This window comes from Lygodium microphyllum, chromosome 19 (assembly GCF_053477565.2).
Source record: "Lygodium microphyllum isolate KBCC chromosome 19, Lygodium_microphyllum_v1.1.10, whole genome shotgun sequence".
Lineage (NCBI taxonomy): Eukaryota > Viridiplantae > Streptophyta > Polypodiopsida > Schizaeales > Lygodiaceae > Lygodium > Lygodium microphyllum.
The window spans coordinates 41,157,754-41,180,148 of NC_141153.1; the positions used below are offsets into that span (position 1 = coordinate 41,157,754).

The following is a 22,395-nucleotide window of genomic DNA, read 5'->3' on the forward strand; positions in this document are numbered from 1 at the left end:
CAGGGATGGGTCCCTCCTCTTGGAGAACAAGACCCGGAGTATGTTCCTTTCTTTTATCCTCTTCCGTCCACTCCTGTGCAAGCTACTTTAGATTCGTCTTTTGTTCCTTATTCTTTTACCTCTTCTAGTTTCCAATATTCTAGTAGAGATCATGTGGAAGAAAGAGTCCAGTCTGTTGACTACGGAAAAGACCCCCTTGAGAACCAATTCTTATATGTTAACACACATCATGGGGACTATAAGAAAAGGCCAGGTACCTCTTCTTCTAACCTTCCTTCTTTTCCATCCACTTCACAAAATCAGAATGAATTTTGTGTTTCTTTTTCTTCATTGGATGGTGATCATCATCTTCACATTTTCATTTCCAATCATTAAATGATAAAAATGAAAAAAATGGATTTGCACCTCACACGCCACATTTTCAAAACCCACCCATCCCACCACATTCTTCCGCTGCTTCTCCACTTCCATTCACACCATTTACATTTCCATTTCAGATACCTCATGTCACACCGCACATCACACCAGGGTGTTATGGAAACATAGGCACATCCTTTAGGACCTTATCCTTCCCTCAACCGGATGGTGTTCCACCTACTTCACACACATTTTCAGGATCATTGCAGCCTAGGTATCCCCCCCAGTCTCTCTCGAGTGTGGATCAGTTGACTCCACAGTTTGCCTCCATGGGTTTATCTAGTAGACCTTCTGGTCATACTATTGTGCCCCACCCTCACTTTGGACAAGGCTTCCGTGTCCCAGTGCCTCCACCTCCACCAACACCTTATGGAAACATTCATATTCCAGTGCCTCCGCCTCAATCGGCACTCATTGGACACTCACAGCCTACTTCTGTCTACCTACCTCTTCCCCCCCTTCTACCTATCAGACATATCCACCTCCACAATCTTATCCCCCACATCCATCTTACCCCACCTATCCGACACCTCATGGTTCTAACTCACCTTCTGCCAAGCATGCATTTAATAACAAGGCTCGTTTTAACGAGTCAAACCAGTTGGTCGAACTTGATGAGACATATCCTTGACTCCCAGAACCTATGGGATCTTGTGCAGGGAACTCCAACCCGATCACGCACTTGTCCCATACGAGGTTGTCCGCTCATGGAAGGCTAGAAATGCCTCCGCTGTTGTCGAGCTAATGCAAGGCTTATTGCCTAAATTTCATTCTCAACCTCACCATTTTGACTTAGCGTCTGAGCGAATGGGACACTTGACTCACCGCTATGCGGCTCGAGATAGGACCCGTCGTATCAATCTTAACCATGAGCTTCAGCTTTTCAAAATCACTAACCAGGATGACTTGAAAGTCAAGTTGGCTGAGTATCGACGTCTTCTCGCTGAATTCTCCACCATGCGGACTCCCAAGTCCTCTGACAATCAGGTAACATTGTTCCTAAATAAACTCCCTAGGAAATAATTCAATTTTGTGGAAGGTATAGTTTCAAAGCCTACCATGCCTACATTCTATGAATTTGAGTGTCAGTTGTTGCGGTACGCACAGTTGTTCAATCAGTTTCATATGAATATCTCTTTAGAGGGGATTGCTTATTCTCAGAAATGGCAACCAGGGAAGGGAAAACAAAATCAAACCTACACTCAAAATTAAAGTCAAAATCAAAATCAAAATCAAAAGCAAAAGTAAAATCAATCTTGGGAATCACAAGGAACATCTCAATCCCTCAAACCTGGGTGGCAGAATGTACCTAAAAAGAATAGGTATTGTCAACATTGTCAAAAGGTTGGCCATTTTGATGACAAGTGTTGATCAAGGCCAAGAGGCACAACACCAAAATCTAAGTCACAGACCCCCGCCCCTCAATCGGGCAACCCCCAACAAGGGAGGCACGTGATAGCAAGGGTCAATTTAAAGGTCAGACTCATACTGCCACTGCTCAGCCATCTCAATCAATAACATTCTCAACTCCAGAGAGCTTGTCTTACGGGTCTGCAGAGGCCCACATCATCTCCATAGAGACATCCGATGCAAGTCTCATCCACATCTGTGAGTTGCCTCCTGACAAGGTTACCGCAGAGGCCCACTCATCACAGTCGGGCACTTCAACTCTTGTTTGGATTGTGGACAATGGAGCTACACATCACATAACTCCTATAGCGGACATTTTCCATTCCCGAGCCCCTACAGTCGAATAGGTCCACATAGGAAACAACTCCTCGATCAAGATTCAACCTTAAGGTTGCATCAGTTTTGCCGCTGACAAGGGTCCGAATCTAGCTTCACAAGACAATGTATATCATGTCCCTCAGCTTGGGGTGAACTTGTTATCTATTCAACAACCTTGCCGATTGGGGCGAGCAATCTTCTTTACAGCAACCACAGTCGAGGTCCGTGACTCTAAGACTAGTTTAGTGATTCTTCGCGGTGAGGCACAGCCTAATGGCCTATACCACACGACACATTTTTTGACCGAGCCACCGCTGCGGGCTCCGTGTTCCATAGCTTCCAGGCCTTAGCCACATCTCAAGAGCCTACCAAGAATAAGCACCTTTGGCATTTTCACTTAGGGCATCCTGGTTAGGACTCTTTATGAGTTGTCACACCATGAGCTAGTTAAGGGCCTTCCACAGTTGAAGCTAGCTCGAGATGTCTATAAAGCATGTCAGCTTGGAAAGCAGCACCATATCCCATTCCCTCAGCAAACCTCACATCGTGCTGAGACGCCTCTTAAATTGATTCATGTTGATCTTTGTGGGCCGACATCCACTGTCGCCTTAAACAACGCGTTGTACTTCTTTTTTATAGTGGATGATCATTCCAAATACATGTGGATGTATTTTCTCAAGCATAAGTCAAATGCTTTCACATATTTTTCTGCTTGGGTGCTGCTGGTTCATAACTAGACTGGTCATCGTGTTGATTGCATGAGGAGTGATAGCGGTGGTGAGTTCATCTCCCACGAGTTTTCCGAGTTTCTACAGAAGCATAGCATCTTCTGCCAGCTCACCTCTACCAACTTCCCTTCTTAGAATGGAGTCATAAAGCATAGGAACCGGACAGTCATGGAAATGGCACGCTCTATGCTATTCACAGCAGAGCTCCCTAAGTGTCTTTGCCTCCTAACACTTCGATGTACATCCTCAACTAGTGCACTATTGCGGCTCTTCCTCGGAAGACCCCCTATAAGGCATTTTTTAACTCTCGGCCTATTATTTCCCACTTTAAAGTCTTCAGGTGTCATGCATACACACACACATCTGACGACAAGATAGACAAGCTCATTCCCCGAGCTGATCTCCTTATTTTTGTGGGATCTTCCTCTAAAGCGAATGCCTATCATTTGTTTGATCCTCGAACAAACAAGGTGATCGTTAGGTGGGATGTCATCTTTGACGAGAGAAATATCGTACAATCCTCTGCACCGGATTCTGATCCGATTCCTTTTTCCACATCATCAAAGATTGTGCCTACTAAGCTTGGTCTACTTCCTGCTCCTGACATTTTCACATATTCTTCCGCTCCGTGGCCCCCTCCTTGAGACCCGTTATCTCGCTAGTACAAGCAAACCTTGCGGGATTCGAGGATCTTACCACTGGATTCCACACACATCATTTGCATCATTGTTTACAGCTAATTATATAGCACATTCTGAGCCGGATACATGGCAGGAGGCTCTTCAGCACCCTTAATGGCAAGAGGCCATGGAGACGAAGCTAGAGAGTATTGACCGAAATGAGACTTGGACATTGGTGGATCATCCGAGCCACAAGAAAGTCATCGGAGCAAAGTGGATTTTGACTTTCTTTCGGTTGCAACTCGCGCTAGCCGCTCACCACGGTTAGCCGATACATCAGATGAATGCCAAGAGTGCCTTCCTAAACGGTTTCTTGGAGAAGGAAGTCTATGTGGAGCAGCCACTAGGCTTTCCTTCAGGAAACCCTACCCTAGGGATACAGGATTCCGCTTGCATAAAGGTTTTTATGGGCTGAAGCAAGCGTCACGGTCTTGGTTCCATAGGATGAATGAGTTTTTGCAAACTCACAAATACCATTCTATCCCTTATGACCCGAACTTATATATTCAATCTACTGCAAAGGAAGTTAGCTATATCCTACTATACATTGATAACTTACTCATCACAAGCTCAGATTTTGCTGCCATAGCGGAAATCAAGGCTAAGCTTAAAGCTACATTTGAGATGACAGACGTTGGTTTATTGTCCTATTTCTTGGGGATGGAGGTAGTTCGTTCTGGGAGCTATATTTTTGTGTCACAGCAGAAGTACGCACTTCAGCTAGTGGAATAGCACACTTCCAAACAAGCACGACCAGTGCCCATGCCTCTTGATCCTACCGTCCACTTGTCAAAGGATACCCTAAGACAGGCCTTCAATGAATATACCTATTGTTTTGCTATAGGAAAACTTCTTTGGTTAATTCATACTAGGCCAGATTTACCTTACTCAATTAGCACACTCAGTCAGTATTTCACAGCACCTAGGATGTCACATTGGATTGCATGTCTTCGTGTGTTGCGTTATTTGCAGTGTACTTATTCTTATGGCCTAACATATGGTTCTAGTTTATGTTTGCAGGGGTACATTGATTCTGATTGGGCAAAAGATCCTGACACTCGGCGTTCACATGGCGGCTACCACTTTACCTTAGGCACGACTCCCATTTCTTGGTCCAACCGTAAGCATGAGACGGTGGCGACTTCCACGGCCGAGACTGAGTATCGGGCTCTCTTCAATGGCACCACCGATGCCATCTATCTAAGGAGTTCACTGGCGGCGCTTCACTTTCCATGTGACTCCCACAGTTCTCTACTATGAGAACCAGAGTGCCATTGTCCTTGCGAGCAATCGGATCATCACACCACAAACATGACATGTGGATGTTCGCTTCCACATTTCCAGAGAGCAGGTTGAGCTAGGCACTATTCGCCTAGAGTTTGTACCATCATCAAATAATTTTGCAAATATCTTGACAAAGTGGTCAATCGGCCGGTTCTTCAATACCTACTACCCAATATCAGCTTGGGTACACCCTCCCCTACTTCTCCAACTTGATGGGGAAAGGATAGTTCCCTCTTGCTTTCCCTTCCAATTTGAGAGGGAGCGGCTTCTACTCTTAATAGTGACAATGATGATGCTTACAGTTTTTTTTAAGACATTATATTCATTTATTTTTTTGTATTGTATTATGGACATTTGTAACTTCATCCGCACTGTCAGGAAGACATGATTGTAAAAGGACACTTGGACAAGTGAACAATTTCCTTGTGAAGGCACTCTCCCAATGGCACCGTTGCATAGCATATTGCATGAGCATGATATCTTTGCATTACCCCATGCATTGGCATTCTATTCGTATAAACATGCATATGTGAGCATTAATCCCTTACAATCGTTTGGAGTGGTCGACTCTAAGATCCACCATATTCGTGGCATTGTACATGGCAGTCTCCAAGGTAGTCTTTCCTAGCTTCTTTGATTATCTTGCTTGCTTGACACATTTGCTATACACACACCTTAGCTATTTTATTCGTCAGACACCTAGTAATGGTAGGAATAGTATGCTTGTCTTGTGAAGGTCTTGGATCTGATCGCTCTCCCCTTTGGAACACGAATACTCATTAGGATGAAACTGATTTGAAATCTATCAAACCTAAAAAGCTCTCAAAAAAAAAAACCAAGAAAAACCCAAAAAAAAAAGTCCATAGCTGATTCCATCTGCCTTTGTAGGGCTTGGTAGGCCACTGGGCAATCGACATGCACCCTTTGTCCGATGCCATGTCCTCTCTGGGATGGTCACTTGGGCCCCCTTGGTAAAATAATCATCGCCTCTATAGTCTTAGTAGGCCACTAGGTAGCCGACACACACCCTTTGTCCAATGCTTTGGCTGCTTTGGGATGGAACACCTTGGGGTAAAAGATAAACCAAGAAAGGGCTTGGCTAGCCTCTATTCGCATGGCACCATTGTTGGGTCTGAGAGAGTATTGAGCTAAAAATGCATTAGCTTTACTTAAATAGTCCCAAAGCATGCTTAATTAATCAAGAAACCTTGTTTATTTAAAAGTAACGCGATCCTAGAGAGTTTCTGTGTCCCATAAGCACAAACTCACTTGGGAGGGCCCAAACTTTCTATAAATACATATGTTGCTCTCCATTCAGCCCTCGATCTCGTTTTTGCAGATTTTGGGTGTTTTAGCTTGCTGCCCACACCCCGTTCGCGGAGGATATCTCAGCTGAAGCTGTCCATTGCTGTCTACATCAGTTGGTGCCTGAATTCTAGTCCTCTTCATGCAATTTGGAGCTGATTCCAGCCAGGCGACTATTGTTCCTATGTAGACTTGCTACCATACAACTTGCCACGTCATCACAGCCCTAAGCAGCTGCTATAGGCTATCGCCAAGCTGTTTTGCCTGCGTTTGGCAGTTTTCTCTCTCCTGCAAGCTATCCTGCCTGCATTTTTAGTCTCTCTCCCTGCAGGCTGTCCTACCTACGTTTTTTGTCTTTCTCTCTCCTACTGCCTGCGTTTTTGGTCTTTCTCACTCCTGCAGCCTGCATTTTTAGTCTAATTTCCCACTCAAAGAACCTCTTCTTGTAAGTACTTAAGGATGAGATATTATATCCACCTACTCATGTAACTAATAAAGAGTACGCAAATCTCCACCAATTCTCATTTGGCCTAAAAAGCTAGTTCCATAGGGTGAGACTATGGTGAGCTTCAACTTCTCCATCAAGTGATCTTAAGCGAGGTTGTCAAAGGAACCCTCATCCATTATAAATGTAGCTAGCATACCAGCCACACTTTGTCAAATTTAAGCCATGTCATACCTGCCAAGTCAGTCACTTAAAAACTCCATGCATAGGATAATGTGATGTGCTTAAAGATAAAAACCATAAGGGCATTTCATTCAGATTATAACAATCAGAAATTGCGTTGGGGAGACCAAAAACAATGCTGAAGTGAATATTACCTTTAGGAAAAGCTTCTTATCTTCACCTTTGGCTGCAACTCTGAGGACAGAAACAGTTGCTCCAACAACATTCGCAATACATTCTGCTACCTGGTTTGCAGCATCTTGAGAGACCTCCCATTCAAGGGGATCAACTGGCACACTGCGAAAGTGTCCACAACCACCTCAAGGTTCAGCTGCTACATCTGAAAACAGGTGCCTTTTAAGGATGCATCCAAAATTAACTAACAATGTCACAGCTTAGCACAAGATTGAGACCATGTCATTCTTTGTGCCATCTGAGGGAAACATACCGAATACCTACAGCAATGTAGGGATAAAACTGCTCACATTGAATGAAAACATTTGCAATCTACAAAAGGTTGACAAGAGACTTCTGATTCATATCTAGTCTAATGGCAAACATATGGCTTTTATGGCAAACATATGCCTTTAAAAGGAAGCATCCAAAACCAAACAGACAATTTCAAAGTTTGGCAGAAGATAGAGACCTTGCCAAAATCCCTTTCGAGTGCATCTAGCCAAAACATACTGAGTATCTACCGTACAAAAAGGCGCAGAACCCCTCGCATTTCGGAAAATATTGGCAAACTTCCGAGGGATTCATGGATATCTAGTAGAATGGCAGGGACAAACACGGGCACAGCACAGGAATGAATGATTGACTATGATGATACCATGGCGGGAACTTCGTAAGGGGAGAAGGAGATGGAGAAAGTACTTACGGGACGTTGCCATGACGGAAGAGCATGCCGAGCACCGCCAGGGAGCAGAGGAGGACGATCAGCACATCGGAAGCGAGGGTGAGGAGGGCATAGGTCCGGAAGGCGCAGTGATAGTAGACGAGGGATGCGCACGAGAAGAGCACGATCCCCATGCACACCCTGCTGGAGTCCACAGGCCAGCCCATCTCTCTCTGTCTTGTTCTCTATCTCTCTCTTGCACCCGAGTCTCGCTCCCTCCCGACTCCCTGCCTATTTATATATATTTCCCACTCGTATGAGGATTTCTCTTTTGACTCTGACGTAGTCCTCTCTCCGTAGTCGCCACTTCTTTTGACTTTTTCTCCACTACACTAAGGGTGGTTACACACAGCCGCCAACGGCCGGGGCTAGGTGCAACTTGTCCATTGTAGGGTAAAGGGACCAATAAAGTAGCGCCATCCAAAAGGAAAACACACCCCACCCCTATTAAGTGACAATTTTACAAGAAATATGTGTCGTTTTTAATCCCTTAACAATATAATATGACTTTTTTAAAATTACAAATGAGATTTACTTAAGTCAAACAATTGAGCCATCTAAAATTTTTTATATTTTAGATTTTGTAAAACTCTAAAGTAATCCATCCTCGAGTGTCACTCTATTGGCCCTTCACTGTCCATCTTTTATGAACCTTTCATTTGTAACTAAGGCTACTTGATAAAAATATCAAAATGTCCTAGTATTTTTTCTTTCAACTCTATATAATATAAATAATTTGACCATTAAAAAACATTTATGCAACTCACTTGGAAAAAAAAATTATAATATTTACTATTAGTTAAGGAGGAGAGGTGGGGGCGGGTGCCACGTGGCAGCCCCCACCTCCCCCACAAGAAAAAAAAGAGAACGCAGGGGCGAGTGCCACGCATCCAGCACCCGCCCCGCCCGCAAAAATCGCGCCTGCCCCGGCACAAAGCGCCGGGCTGAGTCTAGGCGCGGAGCGCCTAGTGGAGGATTGTTAGATGGCAATCTATGGCCCCTTTACCCTATTGGTTGCATACTAAACTATGCCCAAGTACTTCACCAAAAGTGGCTTAGCCTGCTTGTTTGAAAACTATACTATGCAACAATCAGTGGTACTCTAATCCTTGTCAATTGCATAGACCTTTTTTTAACCAAATGTGCAGTCTTCTTGTACATTAGGTGTGCCCATATTTTAACACAGAGGAGATCCCCCACCCAAAAGTGTTCGCCAACCATGAAAACCAAATCCAATTCTCCTTTGACACGTCGCTCGATAGATACGTATTTTTGCACTACATGATGGTCCATATCCCAATGTGTAAACGGCCTAAGATTTAGGGAGGTTACAACTTAGAAGCCCTTCGCACCTAAACCATTCCCCCATTAATGCTCAAGCCTCTCAACCACTCTTGTGATGCTTTAATTAGTTAGTAAATTTTTCCTCATTAGGCATAGTTTGTTTTTAGAGATATCATTTCGAAATGGCTAGTAAATTGTAAACATTGCCCTTATGTGATGTGGCTCTTACACTCGTTGGGCCAAAAATAGCTTTTCATATTCACACAAGTCCAGGCAGTAGGGGTTGTGAAATTCCCTGCATTGTAAGTGCTCATCCAAGCCCACCACAAATCAGGGTGAGCATTGCATGTTGCCTAAAAACAATGTCCATCACATGGCCAATGGGATGGCTACCTTTAATGCAAAAGAGCAAGATCCAAGTCTTGAACCTTTGATATGTAAGCAAGTTAATGTTTGCTATACAACGAAGCCCTTTCAGACTAATGTGCATCCAAATATGCAATAGTATAAAGCAATGGGCACATAGCCTTAAAGGTTCACTGTCCACTGCCCTATCATAAAACCAATCTTAATATCCACAAAAAACTAAGGTTTAGTGTTTAAGGCTCATTGCACACTACCCCAAACAACCTGATCACTAGAAAAAGCGTTCAATGTATTTGCTTATACACAGTCTGAACCCAAGAATGCTAACAAGTCGCCTTTGGCTCATAGGTAAGGTTCAAAGGCTATCAAATGCATATTTTGCTGACTTCACCTTTTCTATGACAAGATCCTTGTCTCTTTTACAAATTGGGCATGGACCCAATCCGCCATGCATGACTGGCAAACCCAATGACTACATGATCTTTTTTTCCTCTCCTTTCCACACTGGCCCACGTGTTATCTGAGGCGGAGGTAAAATATCAAACCTAAAACCAATAAGATCCTAAGAATATGATTTGACATATGAGAGAGAAAGAAACTATAGGTGATAGAAATATGCAAAGAGCCTTTGCTTCAATATCTATCAAACTTCACTATTACTTTCAAACTTGCAACCATGTGACCAAGATTATAGCTCAATCAAATAACACTTTTGAGACAATAGATTAGACCCAAACACATCAATCCAAAAGCTTTAGTGATTGCAATGCATGAATCTCCATAATGTATCTAAGACCTTAAAACAAGCACCATATATATACATATGACACACCTAATCAAAACAACCCACAGAATTGTAAAATTCCATAAGTAAAGGCCTTAAAACCCTTGTATACTCAACATATAGTAGGAAAAGAGAGATCTAAATCTGTCCACAAAATCCCCCTTTTCAAACACTCAATGTGTAAGAGATAGCACATGAACCAAGGCAAAACTCCATGTGCAAGCTATGAACAGTAGTGAATAGCTTGTTTAGTCTACTTAGATTAGTCCATGGCAATCTAGAGATACCCAGATCTGTCCTTGTTTGTGCACTTGTAAGCATCAACAAGTCTCCTCCTATCTACTCTCTATTCGCTATGGCTTTCTTCTTACTTTCTCGGCCCTAATACATACAACATTAGGCTACTTGTAAGCACCCACAATTAGTAGTGTAAAAAGCAAGTTCAGCACTGCTACTCATTCGCACATGATCTCTACTCCAAACTTTGTCGTGGTCATCTAAATTGACCATTAAACTATCCATGAAAGGTTTCCAAAACATCATGACAATTGGTCTCACAGACAAAGTAAATTTCAACATAAACAATGACAAACTAATTCCATACGCACATAGATAAAATGCTAACACTAATAAAGATCTCGTAAGTTTTCAACTTGTAGACACACATTGTCACATTCGAGATAGTGTGTTGATCAACCTAAGTGAATTGCTAAATCTAAAAGCTAATCTTTAAAATTTTATAGGGTTTTTTAAATTTAAAATCTAAGTTATGCTAGTCATAATATGATCAAAAAACTGCATTGCCTATTCCCACAATGACTTCTAGCATGTGCGCTTTGTACCTTAGTTCAAGCACCACATTGTCTTTCTCCATCTTGTTCACTCAATCATATTCATGGGCCTCTTTGGGCCTAGTTTTTTGAAAAGCATATTGTATCTTAAGATGTGAGACTTTGAGAGGTTGTGATAAGATTTGCATAAGAAAGTAGGGACAAAGAACAACCAAGAAGGTCGTGGATCTAGATTTGGTTGTGCTACTAAGAGCTTCCTATATCATAAGTATGGTGCAATTTGTAGTCGTCATGATAACATTCAGGAGGAAAAATCTCAAGTGGATGATGGATATGCATTACTTTCCATGTAGTTGGTTGAAATAGTTTAGCATTGGGGAGAAAGACTTGAAGTTAAAGATGCTTCTCCCACCAAGATTGGGTCCAGGGTTGGCAGGTGGGCAATTGACATGCTCAAAATAATGTGACCTTGCTGATATAGAGGAAATCCATTCACCGAGTGAGTTTTCTCAAGGAAATCCAAAAAATCGAGCAAAATTTTAAAAACCACCTCAAAAAACATGAGTGTTTCTTCTCTCCAAATGCATTTTTTTCATAGGAACTTAGTTCAAATACACATTCATCTAAATGGAAACCTTCCTTCAAGCAACATTGGGCGAGGTTCTTTTCACAAATAATGGAGAGCTCTAGATAAATAAGGTCATATAATTACAACCACATTCTCATTTGTTTATTGGAAACTCACTTGACTATCATGCATGATGTCATTGGTTCAATGCACTCTTCTTGCATATCATGCCAATTTTATGAGTTAGGTTGTGGGGTGGAGGGAGGATAAAGTTGGACACTTTTTAACATATAAACACTTTTTACAATGGCTTAGTGCTTTACATGTTAAGAACATGAAATTGTGCTTTCTAGGGAAATTTGAATGTAGCTTTAGTCCCATCTCTTTTTATTTCCTTACTCAGATTAACACCACCAATAACCTCATTTTTTAAAATACATGGAACAACACTTGTTACATTCTTCCCAATCAAATGACATATTTTTTAGTGGAGATAAAACCTTTGGTATGTATGCGTTTCTGCCTCATCCAAGCATTCACTACATGCCTCCTAGCATGCTCATTTCTACCATAGCTATTATGAATTAATTATATCTATTTTCCACACATGAATCTTAGCCTTAGTACTAGGGAAGAATAGGTGCAGTTCAAATGCTGCACTAGATACCATCTATGATGTGTAATAAATTTTTGTCATGGAAAAACTTATCACAATCCATCAGAAAAAAAAATCCTCTCGAGTAGGGCATGCCATCATGCCCTATTTGAGAGTGTCTCACACACACACACACACACACACACACACACACACACACACACACACACACACACACACACACACACACACACACACACACACACACACACACACACACAGTGTGTGCATGTGTGCATGTGTGAAAATGCAATGTGATACAAGTGTCTCACATATTGTTATGATATTAATCATTTGTTTAGAGGATGGATGTCTCATCAACATCCATGACTGTCTTTATAAAAGAAGAAGATGTGTTAGGTGTAGATTTTGAGAAGACAAAATGTTCAATGAACTTTGAGGTAGTTGTCACTCTAGATGTAATGAATGAAGTTAAGGGAGAGAGGAGAATGAGCCGAAGAGAGAGAAAGAGATGAGGAAGAAGAAGAATATATAGTAGAAGAGGAGAGATAAAGACAAGAAAGAGGGAAGAAAGAACGAGGAAGCTATGGAAGCTTGAGATGAAAGTGAAGAGTTAGTTCCAGATAATATTTGGATGCCCTAAATTGGGTCTCTTACACCTTATATACCCCGGTTAGTATGATTGGTTGTTCTATAGTTGTCTTACCCCTAGTTTTCCTGTATCCCGCTCATTGCATTCCATCCCCACCCTAAAAGTTTTTGCCCTAAAAAAGCCCTAAAATACAAAAGACAACTGAGGACTTAACAAAGGGTCTAAGGAGTGGGGTGTAGAGTACTACTTTGATCCACATTACAATGAAAAGGGGGGTGGGTGAAGACTATAGATAGCATGTTGTCCACTACATGCTTGTTGGGGTAAATCTGTCATAACTTTTGATAGCCTGCTCCAAAAAGAGTGTGCCACATATTGAAGCGGAGCTTATGATGCACACTTTTAGTGCATGTAGGAAGCACATGGCTGTGATTTAGGTAGGTACAAAACAATTCTAAAATAGTGTGTAGTCTGTAGGCATTGTGTGGTCAAAAGGGGACATAACCTGCTAGTCTTTAGCATATTGGACTGCTTCAAGGTGTGGGCCTTGCCATTTGATGAGTTATTCCTTGATGGATCAAGATATCAAGTGTTTATCTCGCTGCCTAATGATTGCCTTAGGGATGTACTAAATGATACCTTCTTTGTCTATGGGGGCGAAGCTCTTCTACATAGTCCATTGAGGTGCCAGTGAAGGGCTTCAACTAGCTAACATGAAACACATTGTGAGTCTTCGTGGTAGGGGGAAGCTCTAATTGGTAAGCCAAGTCACCAACTCTCTTGAGGATATGGTAGGGGCCATAGAAATGGTGGACCAACTTGTTACTTCTACTATCTTTGAGAGTGAAGTAACGGGACTTAAGCACTTTCAAGAGGACCAACTCTCCCTCTTGGAATTCCAAATGCCTTCTTTTCTCATCAATATAAAGCATCATATGGGTTTGTGTCTTTTGAATATTCACTTTGCATTACTGAAGTAAGGCTTGCGTGCGATTCAACTTGGCTTTACTCTGAGGGTTGATCTTATCATTGAACAAGATTGTAGGGAGGGAAATCTTATACCTGTATAATGTCTCAAATGGAGAAAACCCAATGCTAGAGTGGATGGAATTGTTATAGCCATAGGTACATCTCAAGCCATTTATTTGCCCTTTTCGTTTGGCCATCTATCTGTGGATGATATTGTCAAGATTATGGGAGAGAAGGAAGGAGTCTCACTTGTAGCTTTCTTGCTTGCACAATGGGGGAATACACATAAAGGTGGAGGCTAAAAACAGTTTTTCTCTTCTTAGTTGTGTAAGCCAAAAGAACTCTAGTACATAGAAATAGAAGAACCCTATATATGGGTCTCAAACCAAACTCAACTAACTAAGGTGGCATACTAACTAAGCCACAAACTAGAGTAGATAAGGATAGCTGTCATGTAGCTATTATTCATGGGCGGTGTACCAACCGCATCTACAACAGACAAGTCGGTGACATAAATGCACAACGGTCACCCTGCCATATCACGAGTGGAGCTCGATATCTCAACACTCCCCCTCGAGCTCAATCCCAATTCCTGCACACCAAGCAGGTCTCTGAACTTGCGCAGCTTTTCTGCGCCCAATGCCTTCGTAAATATGTCAGCTACCTAATCATCTGTGCTGACATAAACTAGATCAATAAAACCTAGTAAAACCCTCTCCCGCACATAGTGATAATGCACCTCAATGTGCTTTGTTCTAGCATGATAGACTGGGTTATTTGCCAAGTGTATACTGCTCATGTTGTCACAATAAATGACAACTGGCCCATCTATAGGCTGATGCACATCATAAAGTAGCTTATGCAACCAAGCTACCTCACATGCAGCCATTGCTGCACCCCTATACTCGGCCTCTGTGCGCTCGACAAGGCAACTGTAGGCTGTTTCTTACTGCTCCAAGTGACTGCAGCACTCCCAAAAGAGAACACATATCCACTCGTAGATCGTCTATCAGAAATACTACCAACCCAATCAGCATCAATGTATCCATGCAGCTGTATCTGAACCCCAGTCTCATAAAATAGTCCATACTGCAATGTGGACTTCACATACCTGAGTATGCGTCTAGCCTCATCCAAATGCGGTTTCCTTGGAGCCTGCATAAACTGACTTACCAATCCAATAGCATAGCTCAAATCTGGCCTAGTAATAGTCATATAAATCAAACTTCCTACTATGCATCTGTACATAGTAGGGTCTTCCAGAAGCTCACATGCATCTGTGCTCAGCTTCACATTTTACTCCAAAGGAACTGAAATAGGCTTACAGCCTGTCATCCCATATTTGGACAGCATGTCCAATCCATACTGCCTCTGCAAGAGTTGTATCCCACTTGGTGATCTAATCACCTCAATGCCCAAGAAATAACGCAGCTCTCCCAAATCCTTCATCTCAAAATTTTGCTTCAATAGCATTTTCACATGAAGGATATCTTCATAACTGTCACCTGTCATAATCAAATCATCAACATAAATGACAAGTAGCATAATACCTTTCTCTATTTTTCTCACATAAAGTGAGAAATCTGCCTTGGAAATTTGAAAGCCAATAGTGACAAGATACTGTCCTATCTTGTCAGACCATGCTCTAGGTGCTTCCTTCAAGCCATACAATGCTTTCTTCAACCTGCAAACAAACTCAGGATGAACATCATGCACATAACCTGGTGGCTGCTCCATATATACCTCTTCTTGCAAATCACCATGCAAGAAGGCATTCTTTACATCCATCTGATGTAAAGACCATTCCTTTGATGCAAGCCATAGCAATGACTGCTCTTACGGTTGCCATCCTTGCAATCGGACTGAATGTTTCTTCATAATCAATGCCATATGTTTGTGCATACCCCTTGACTACTAATCTTGCCTTGTATCTATTCACAGAACCATCTACATTGTGCTTCACCTTATAAACCCACTTACAGCCAATTGCATTCTTACCTTTAGGCAAAGTTACCAATTCCCATGTAGCATTTGCTTCCAAGGCATCCATTTCTTCATCCATGGCTTTCTCCCATTTTTCTTTTTCCATGGCTTGCTCAAAAGAAGTGGGTTCTAGTTCCTGTATCACTTTGACCATATATGCATAGTGAATGGCTGTAAATCCATCATATTTCAGCCTATCCACAGGATACCTAGCTCTCGTAGACCTGCGTAAAGTAGGTTCACTCCCAGGTGCTCTCAAAACATCCCTGGTCTTCCTTACTCCAGGTGTAACAATAGAAGGAATACCCAACTCATCATCAATGCTTTGTTCTGAGCCACTGGATTCACCATCCACATAAGAGTGACCTGCATTCACATCAAACATGGGCTGATCTACCTTCTCTTTTCCTTTTCGTAATACCTGAATACCACTATCTGCATTGCTTTGAGAAGATTCTCCTGATCTCAATCTGCCTGTCCATGGCGAAGAATGTGAACCACTGCTAGAGGACGCTCCAGGTCGACTAATATTTTGTGACTGCTGCTGTGAATTCTGTGCAGCATTACCGTTTTGTGCATCTACATCATCAATCACATTTACTGGTTTATACCAGCTACTCATCTCATCAAAAACAACATCTCTGCTCACTGTAAACTTACGAGTAGAAGGGTTATAGCATCTATACCCTTTTTGCTGCAGAGAATAACCAATAAAGATACACATCTCAGCTTTTGGATCCAACTTGGATCTCAACTCATCTGGCACATGTACATAGGCAATGCAACCAAAAATTTTCAAATGAGAAATATCTGGTTTCCTACCAGTATACCTCTCCTCTGGAGTCATCCCATGTATTGCTGCAGTGGGAGTCCTGTTCATTATATAGACTGCTGTAGCAACTGCTTCAGCCCAGTAAAAATCTGGCAAGTCTTTTTCGTTGAGCATGGCATGAGATACCTCTCCAATATGCCTGTTTTTCCTTTCTGCAATTCCATTTTGTTGTGGGGTATGACTGCATGAATATTACTGCTTTATGCCATGCTCCTGCAGGAACCTTGCAAACTCATTTGAGAGGTACTCTCCCCCTCCATCTGACCTTAGGCATTTTATTTACAGGCCTGTTTCTTTTTCAACCATAGCTTTAAGAGTTTTGAAATGCCCAAAAACTTCACTTTTCTTTTTCATAAAATACACCCAAACTTTTCAGCTCTAGTCATTAATAAAAGTGACAAAATAATGACAGCCACCAAGAGATGCAGCTTTAGTAGTCCACACATCAGAGTGGATTTATTCCAATGGCTTCTCACTCTCTTGAACATGTCTAGGAAATGGTTTCCTTGCATGTTTTCCAAACTGACAGGCTTCACATATCTTATGCATTTCTGCAACCTTGAATTTAGGCAAACCTGCAACAATGTTTTGGGCCTGTATTGATTTAAGTCGCTGTACATTAACATGACCAATGCGTTTATGCCATATATTAATATCTGCAACTAAACCAGTCCCATGTGCAAACATTGCTATACTCAATTCAGGCATGTTTGCATCCAATGTAAACATTCTGCCCTTCTTCTTTCCTTTTGCTATCAAGCGACCTTTATTTTTCATATCCTCAACAAAGCATCCATGAGGATTAAATCTGACCTGCAAGCCCTGCTCAACCATTTGACCAACAGAAACCAGATTCTTGGTGATATTCGGGACATGAAATACATCGGACATGTATTTCTTTTTCCCATCCTGCATAGACAAATGAAATTTTCCAATCTGCACAATAGGATGTGCAGTATCATCACCAGTCTCCACAAATCCTGGTTTTTCCATTTTCCTTGCATCCTCCATCCATTCTGCATGACCTGTCATGTGGTTTGATGCACCTGAGTCAACATACCACACATCGTTGCTTTCTTATGCACTTGTCACAGAATTGTTCATGTGCTGCACCATAAATAAATGCTCATTTCTGTCATCATCCTGTCTACTAGAAGATGCATAATTCCCCTGTTGCAATTTTCCATTCATGATGTCATTCTGCTTTTTATAGCAGTCTTTAGCCATATGACCCATTTTACCACAGTAGTAGCATTCAACATTGTTGTTTGCATTTTGGCCTCTTTGCCATCCACCACGACCTCTTTGGCTCCCCCTGCCTCTAGAGTTACCACGTCCTCCTCCATAGGACTGGTTTTCTTGAGTTTGCTGCATATTCTGATTTCTACCACGGCCTCCAAATCAGCCTCCTCTACCTCTGCCTCTACCTCTTCCAGCATTTGAGTAGAATACAGTTTCTTTTGAATTTCCTCCTGAAGAAGATGCACCACCATTTCTCTGCTCCTCAGAAATTAGAAGAGCAATCAACTCCTCAAAATCAGAAAATCTTTCACGAACTGAAATGGATGTCCGAAACTGTGCATAATCCTTTCCTAGACCATTCAAGGTCACAGAAACTAAATCATCATCTTCCACTGGCGACCCAATGGAAGAAAGTGCATCTGCAATCTTCTTCACCTTCATGTGGTAGTCATTGATACTCATACTTTCTCTTTATACATTATGCAACTCTTGCTTGAGCTGCATTTTCCTGGCTTGCGTATTTGTGCTATACATTTTTGACAAAGTATCCCATGCCTCCTTTGGCGTACTTGCATCCTGAATATGCACAATCGTAGAGTCTGAAATACTGATAGATAGCCAATACATAACTTTCGTGGCTCTCTCATGCCATACTTTGAATGCCTGCATTTGCTGTTGATTGGGAACATCAAGAAGAACTGGTTCTTCTTCATTTCCTGCAACAAATTCCCAATATCCTTTTCCCATAAGGAAATTCGTCATTCTAAACTTCCATGCTTGGAAGTTGTTCTTGTCAAGCTTTTCAGTTACAATCTGTGAAAGAGAATCAGACGCCATTACAAAATACTGAAAAAAATTCTGTCACTGCAGAGAACACAGCTTCAGCCTCACAAGGGCAAATCTGCAAAACTGACAAAAGTGGTATTTAACCACACAATCACTTCCTAGTGACGATTTTGCATCAACAAGCAATAAGGATGATTCTATAACTCCCAATGTCTCTGCGCACAGGCATACGATGCAATTTCTACAGTAACTTTTCACCGACCTGTAGAACAGTGGCTGCACAGCATAAAACTGGGCCTTTTCCTAAGTGCGTGCAAAAAAATTCTGCCTCCAAAACAGGCCCCGAAATGGCCTCAAATAAAAAAAACAGGGTCGCTTCACCGCGAAGGGCGTCTCAACCTGAGACAATGCACTCTTGCAATTTTCGGCTGTGCTACCTGCTGCAGAGATCTGCTCCCAAAACAGAAAATGAAAGCAACACTGCTCCTCTTACCAGAACACCGCGAGCTTGGCTTGATTTCTTGAGCTCCTTACCACGAACAAGGCTCTGATACCATGTCAAGATTATGGGAGAGAAGGAAGGAGTCTCACTTGTAGCTTTCTTGCTTGCACACTGGGGGAATACACACAAAGGTGGAGGCTGAAAACAATTTTCCTCTTCTTAGTTGTGTAAGCCAAAAGAACTCTAGTACATAGAAATAGAAGAACCCTATATATGGGTCTCAAACCAAACTCAACTAACTAAGGTGGCATACTAACTGAGCCACAAACTAGAGTAGATAAGGATAGCTGTCATGTAGCTATTATTCATGGGCGGTGTACCAACCGCATCTACAACTGACAAGTCGGTGACATAAATGCACAACGGTCACCCTGGCATATCACGAGTGGACCTCGATATCTCAACAGATATACAGTGGATGGAGCAAGCTTGGTGCTCATGGACATGAAAGCTACCTGCCAAAAGTTGCTCATAAATTTGGCATCTCAATCATGCACTATGACGTGAGATAATCCATGCAACTTGAATACATGCTCCAAAAATTGAGTGGCCACCTGGGAGGTAGTGTATCAGGTCTTAGTGGGGATAAAGTGGGTAGCCTTAGTGAGGCGATCAACTCTACCACATATATATTGTTCCATCCTTTCTTGGTAATGGGGAGGCCAATAATGAAGTCCATGATTATATCTATTTATTTTCCCTTAGGAATAGATAGGGGCTGCAAGAGGCTGACAGATCTAAGTGTCATATCCTTGTTCTACTAGCATGGAATATATTTGATCACAAAATCATTGGCATCCCTCCATAAGCCTTTCCCAGTGAAAGCTCTTGGCAATCTTATCATATGTTTTGAAAATACTTGTGACTAGTAGTGGGATAAGAATGCATCTCTTCCATGATCTTTTGTGTGAAGGGAGAAGTGCGGGGGATGACAATTTTGTCATGGGACCAAATAAGACCATGCTTGACTTGATATTGGGAGTTTACAACCATTATCCCATGTTGTAATTTCTGAAATATGTGGTTGAATTCCTCATCCAACAAATAAGCTTTCTAAAGTTCCTCAATCCAATCACTATGCAACTCTAAAATAGAAGATACTCTGCATGCCCACATCATGAGAGTGAATTAGCCATAGTGTTATCTTTGGCCACATGGAGCCCTATGGTCACAAAGCTTATTGGTTTTATGGTCCACACAACAAGGTCTTCATTTATGGGGCAGGAGTGCCATATTTCATGAAGTCAATCTCCTTCTCATAGGTTCCACCATCACACAACCTCAATCTTTGACCCTTTATCCAATCACCCCATTTGCCACCACATCTTTTGAATCAACATCCAATAATTCTCCTGACAGGCCCACTATATCTTCTATGACACAATCCTCTCTTCCTGCCCCCTTCTATACACGTGCACAAGTACGCTCCTCTCCCTTATCCTATCTTAAATCTCCCTCACCACTTGCCACATGTGGAAAATCCCTAAATCCCACCAAATTCAACTCTTCTAACCTTCCAAAATCTCATCAAATATTCTCCACCTCACGATTATAGCACCACGTTGGCAATTTGCCACCTTTCTCTATGCTAAAATCAACACAAATCTCGCCTGCATCAGCCTACTAACACGTATGCTCGGCACACCATGTAGCCACAATAGCCCTCGTTAGATCATAGGGTGTGGCATTTGAAGACAAAACTGCCACGTCAGCTGTCCACCAGCAAGCTCACTCCTCATTCAGCTCCTGTGCAATCAACATTTGAAGCCTCTTCTCTCTCTAAAACATCCAGTAGTCCCAATGCTCCCATCACTCCATTTTCCAAGGCCTAGAATACTACAGCTAAATTAGTCTCTCTCAGTCCATACACAAATACCTCCTCTTCTCAAAAATCTTCTCCATTTATCCATGACAAGCTTCCCACTAATATTCCCACAAATCAAGCACCCTCAAACTCACTTCCCAATCTTCGAATATCTGCCCACATAGCTACAATGTCCTCCACTTCAAGCAACTCTTCTCCTACTTCTCTCATTTAACCACCCTCAAACCCCCATCTCCAATCTCCCCTTCTATGCCCATTACTCTCTTCAACTCTTCCGACTCCAAGAATGATGAAGTTATCTCCTTACCAACTCCATGTTACAAGAACTTACATGACCTTCATCTCCAAGCCAACATTGCCCTTGGACAAGATAGTAGCCTCTAAACACCATTCTTGAGCCACCCAATTGCCCTTCCATCACACAAGCACTTTGGAGTCATGAAGCCTCTCAATGGCAAGCTGCAATGCTCAAAGAATACAAGGCTATTCTTCACAACAATACCTAGACATTCGTCACTCTTCCTCTTGGAGAATCTGCAATGAGCTACAAATGGGTACTTCATAAAAAGCTCAAACCAAATGGCATTATTGACAAGTACAAATCTCGACTTGTAGCTTGTAGTTTCGAAGAAATTGAATGCCTCCACTATGGAAGTACATTCTCTCCCGTACTATCTATGACCTCCCAATGGGTATTAGTTTCCATGGCTACTCATTTCAAATTTATTCTCCATCATGTTGATGTCAAAATTGCCTTCTTACATGGTCACTTAGATGAGAAAATCTATATATCCCAACCCCCAAACTTTGTTGATCCAAAATTCCCTACTCATGTTTGTTTATTGCATAAAGCCCTCTATGGCCTAAAACAAGCACCAAGGCAATGGTACACTCACATTCATTCTCACATAATGCACCATGAATTTAGAAGACTAGACACTAATCATAACATTTATATTCTTCTTCAAGGAAACATTGTTATTATCCTAGGCCTCTATGTTGATGATATTCCAATTCTCGCCAATTCTCCTCATGCCATGTCTAAAGCCAAATCCATTATATCCTCCCAATTTTTTGTAACAGATTGTGGTCCTATGCATTATTGTTATTAGCATTGAAATTGAAATAGACACCCACATCTATCAAAATGCATCAACACACCCATATTATGTCTATTCTATCACATTACTCCATGCTCCATTGTAATCCCCATGGTCACTCGACTTGCCCAAAATCTCCAACTAAATCCATCCTCATCTCACTCTCTTTCAAATGAGCAAGCTCATGAAATGAAAACTATTCCTTATATGGAAGCACTTGGATATCTTCAGTATCTATGTACCTATCCAGATTTGTCTTATGCAAGACATATTATTTCCAAAGCCATGAATCAACCCACTTATGAACATTGGAAGCAGTTGAAACGTGTCTTAAGATACCTCAAGGCCATGTCTCATGTGGGGCTATGTTTTACCAAAGACAGTAATGATTTTCTTTTAAGGGCATATTTAGATGCAGATTGGGGTGGCGATATTACTACCCGAAGAT

General features: G+C 41.9%; 1 protein-coding gene across 1 annotated transcript in view; it reads right to left on the reverse strand.

The window, feature by feature from the left end:
- LOC148019786 (reticulon-like protein B23) overlaps positions 1-7,928 on the reverse strand; it is a 51,999-nt gene extending 44,071 nt beyond the window's left edge. The window contains exons 1-2 of the mRNA XM_087699948.1: positions 7,690-7,928; positions 6,965-7,106 (exon numbers count right to left, since the gene is read on the reverse strand). Of these exons, the coding sequence (XP_087556074.1) occupies positions 6,965-7,106; positions 7,690-7,874 (327 nt within the window). The 5' untranslated portion in view covers positions 7,875-7,928. The remainder of the gene's footprint in view (positions 1-6,964; positions 7,107-7,689) is intronic.
- Positions 7,929-22,395: the final 14,467 nt, after the last annotated feature.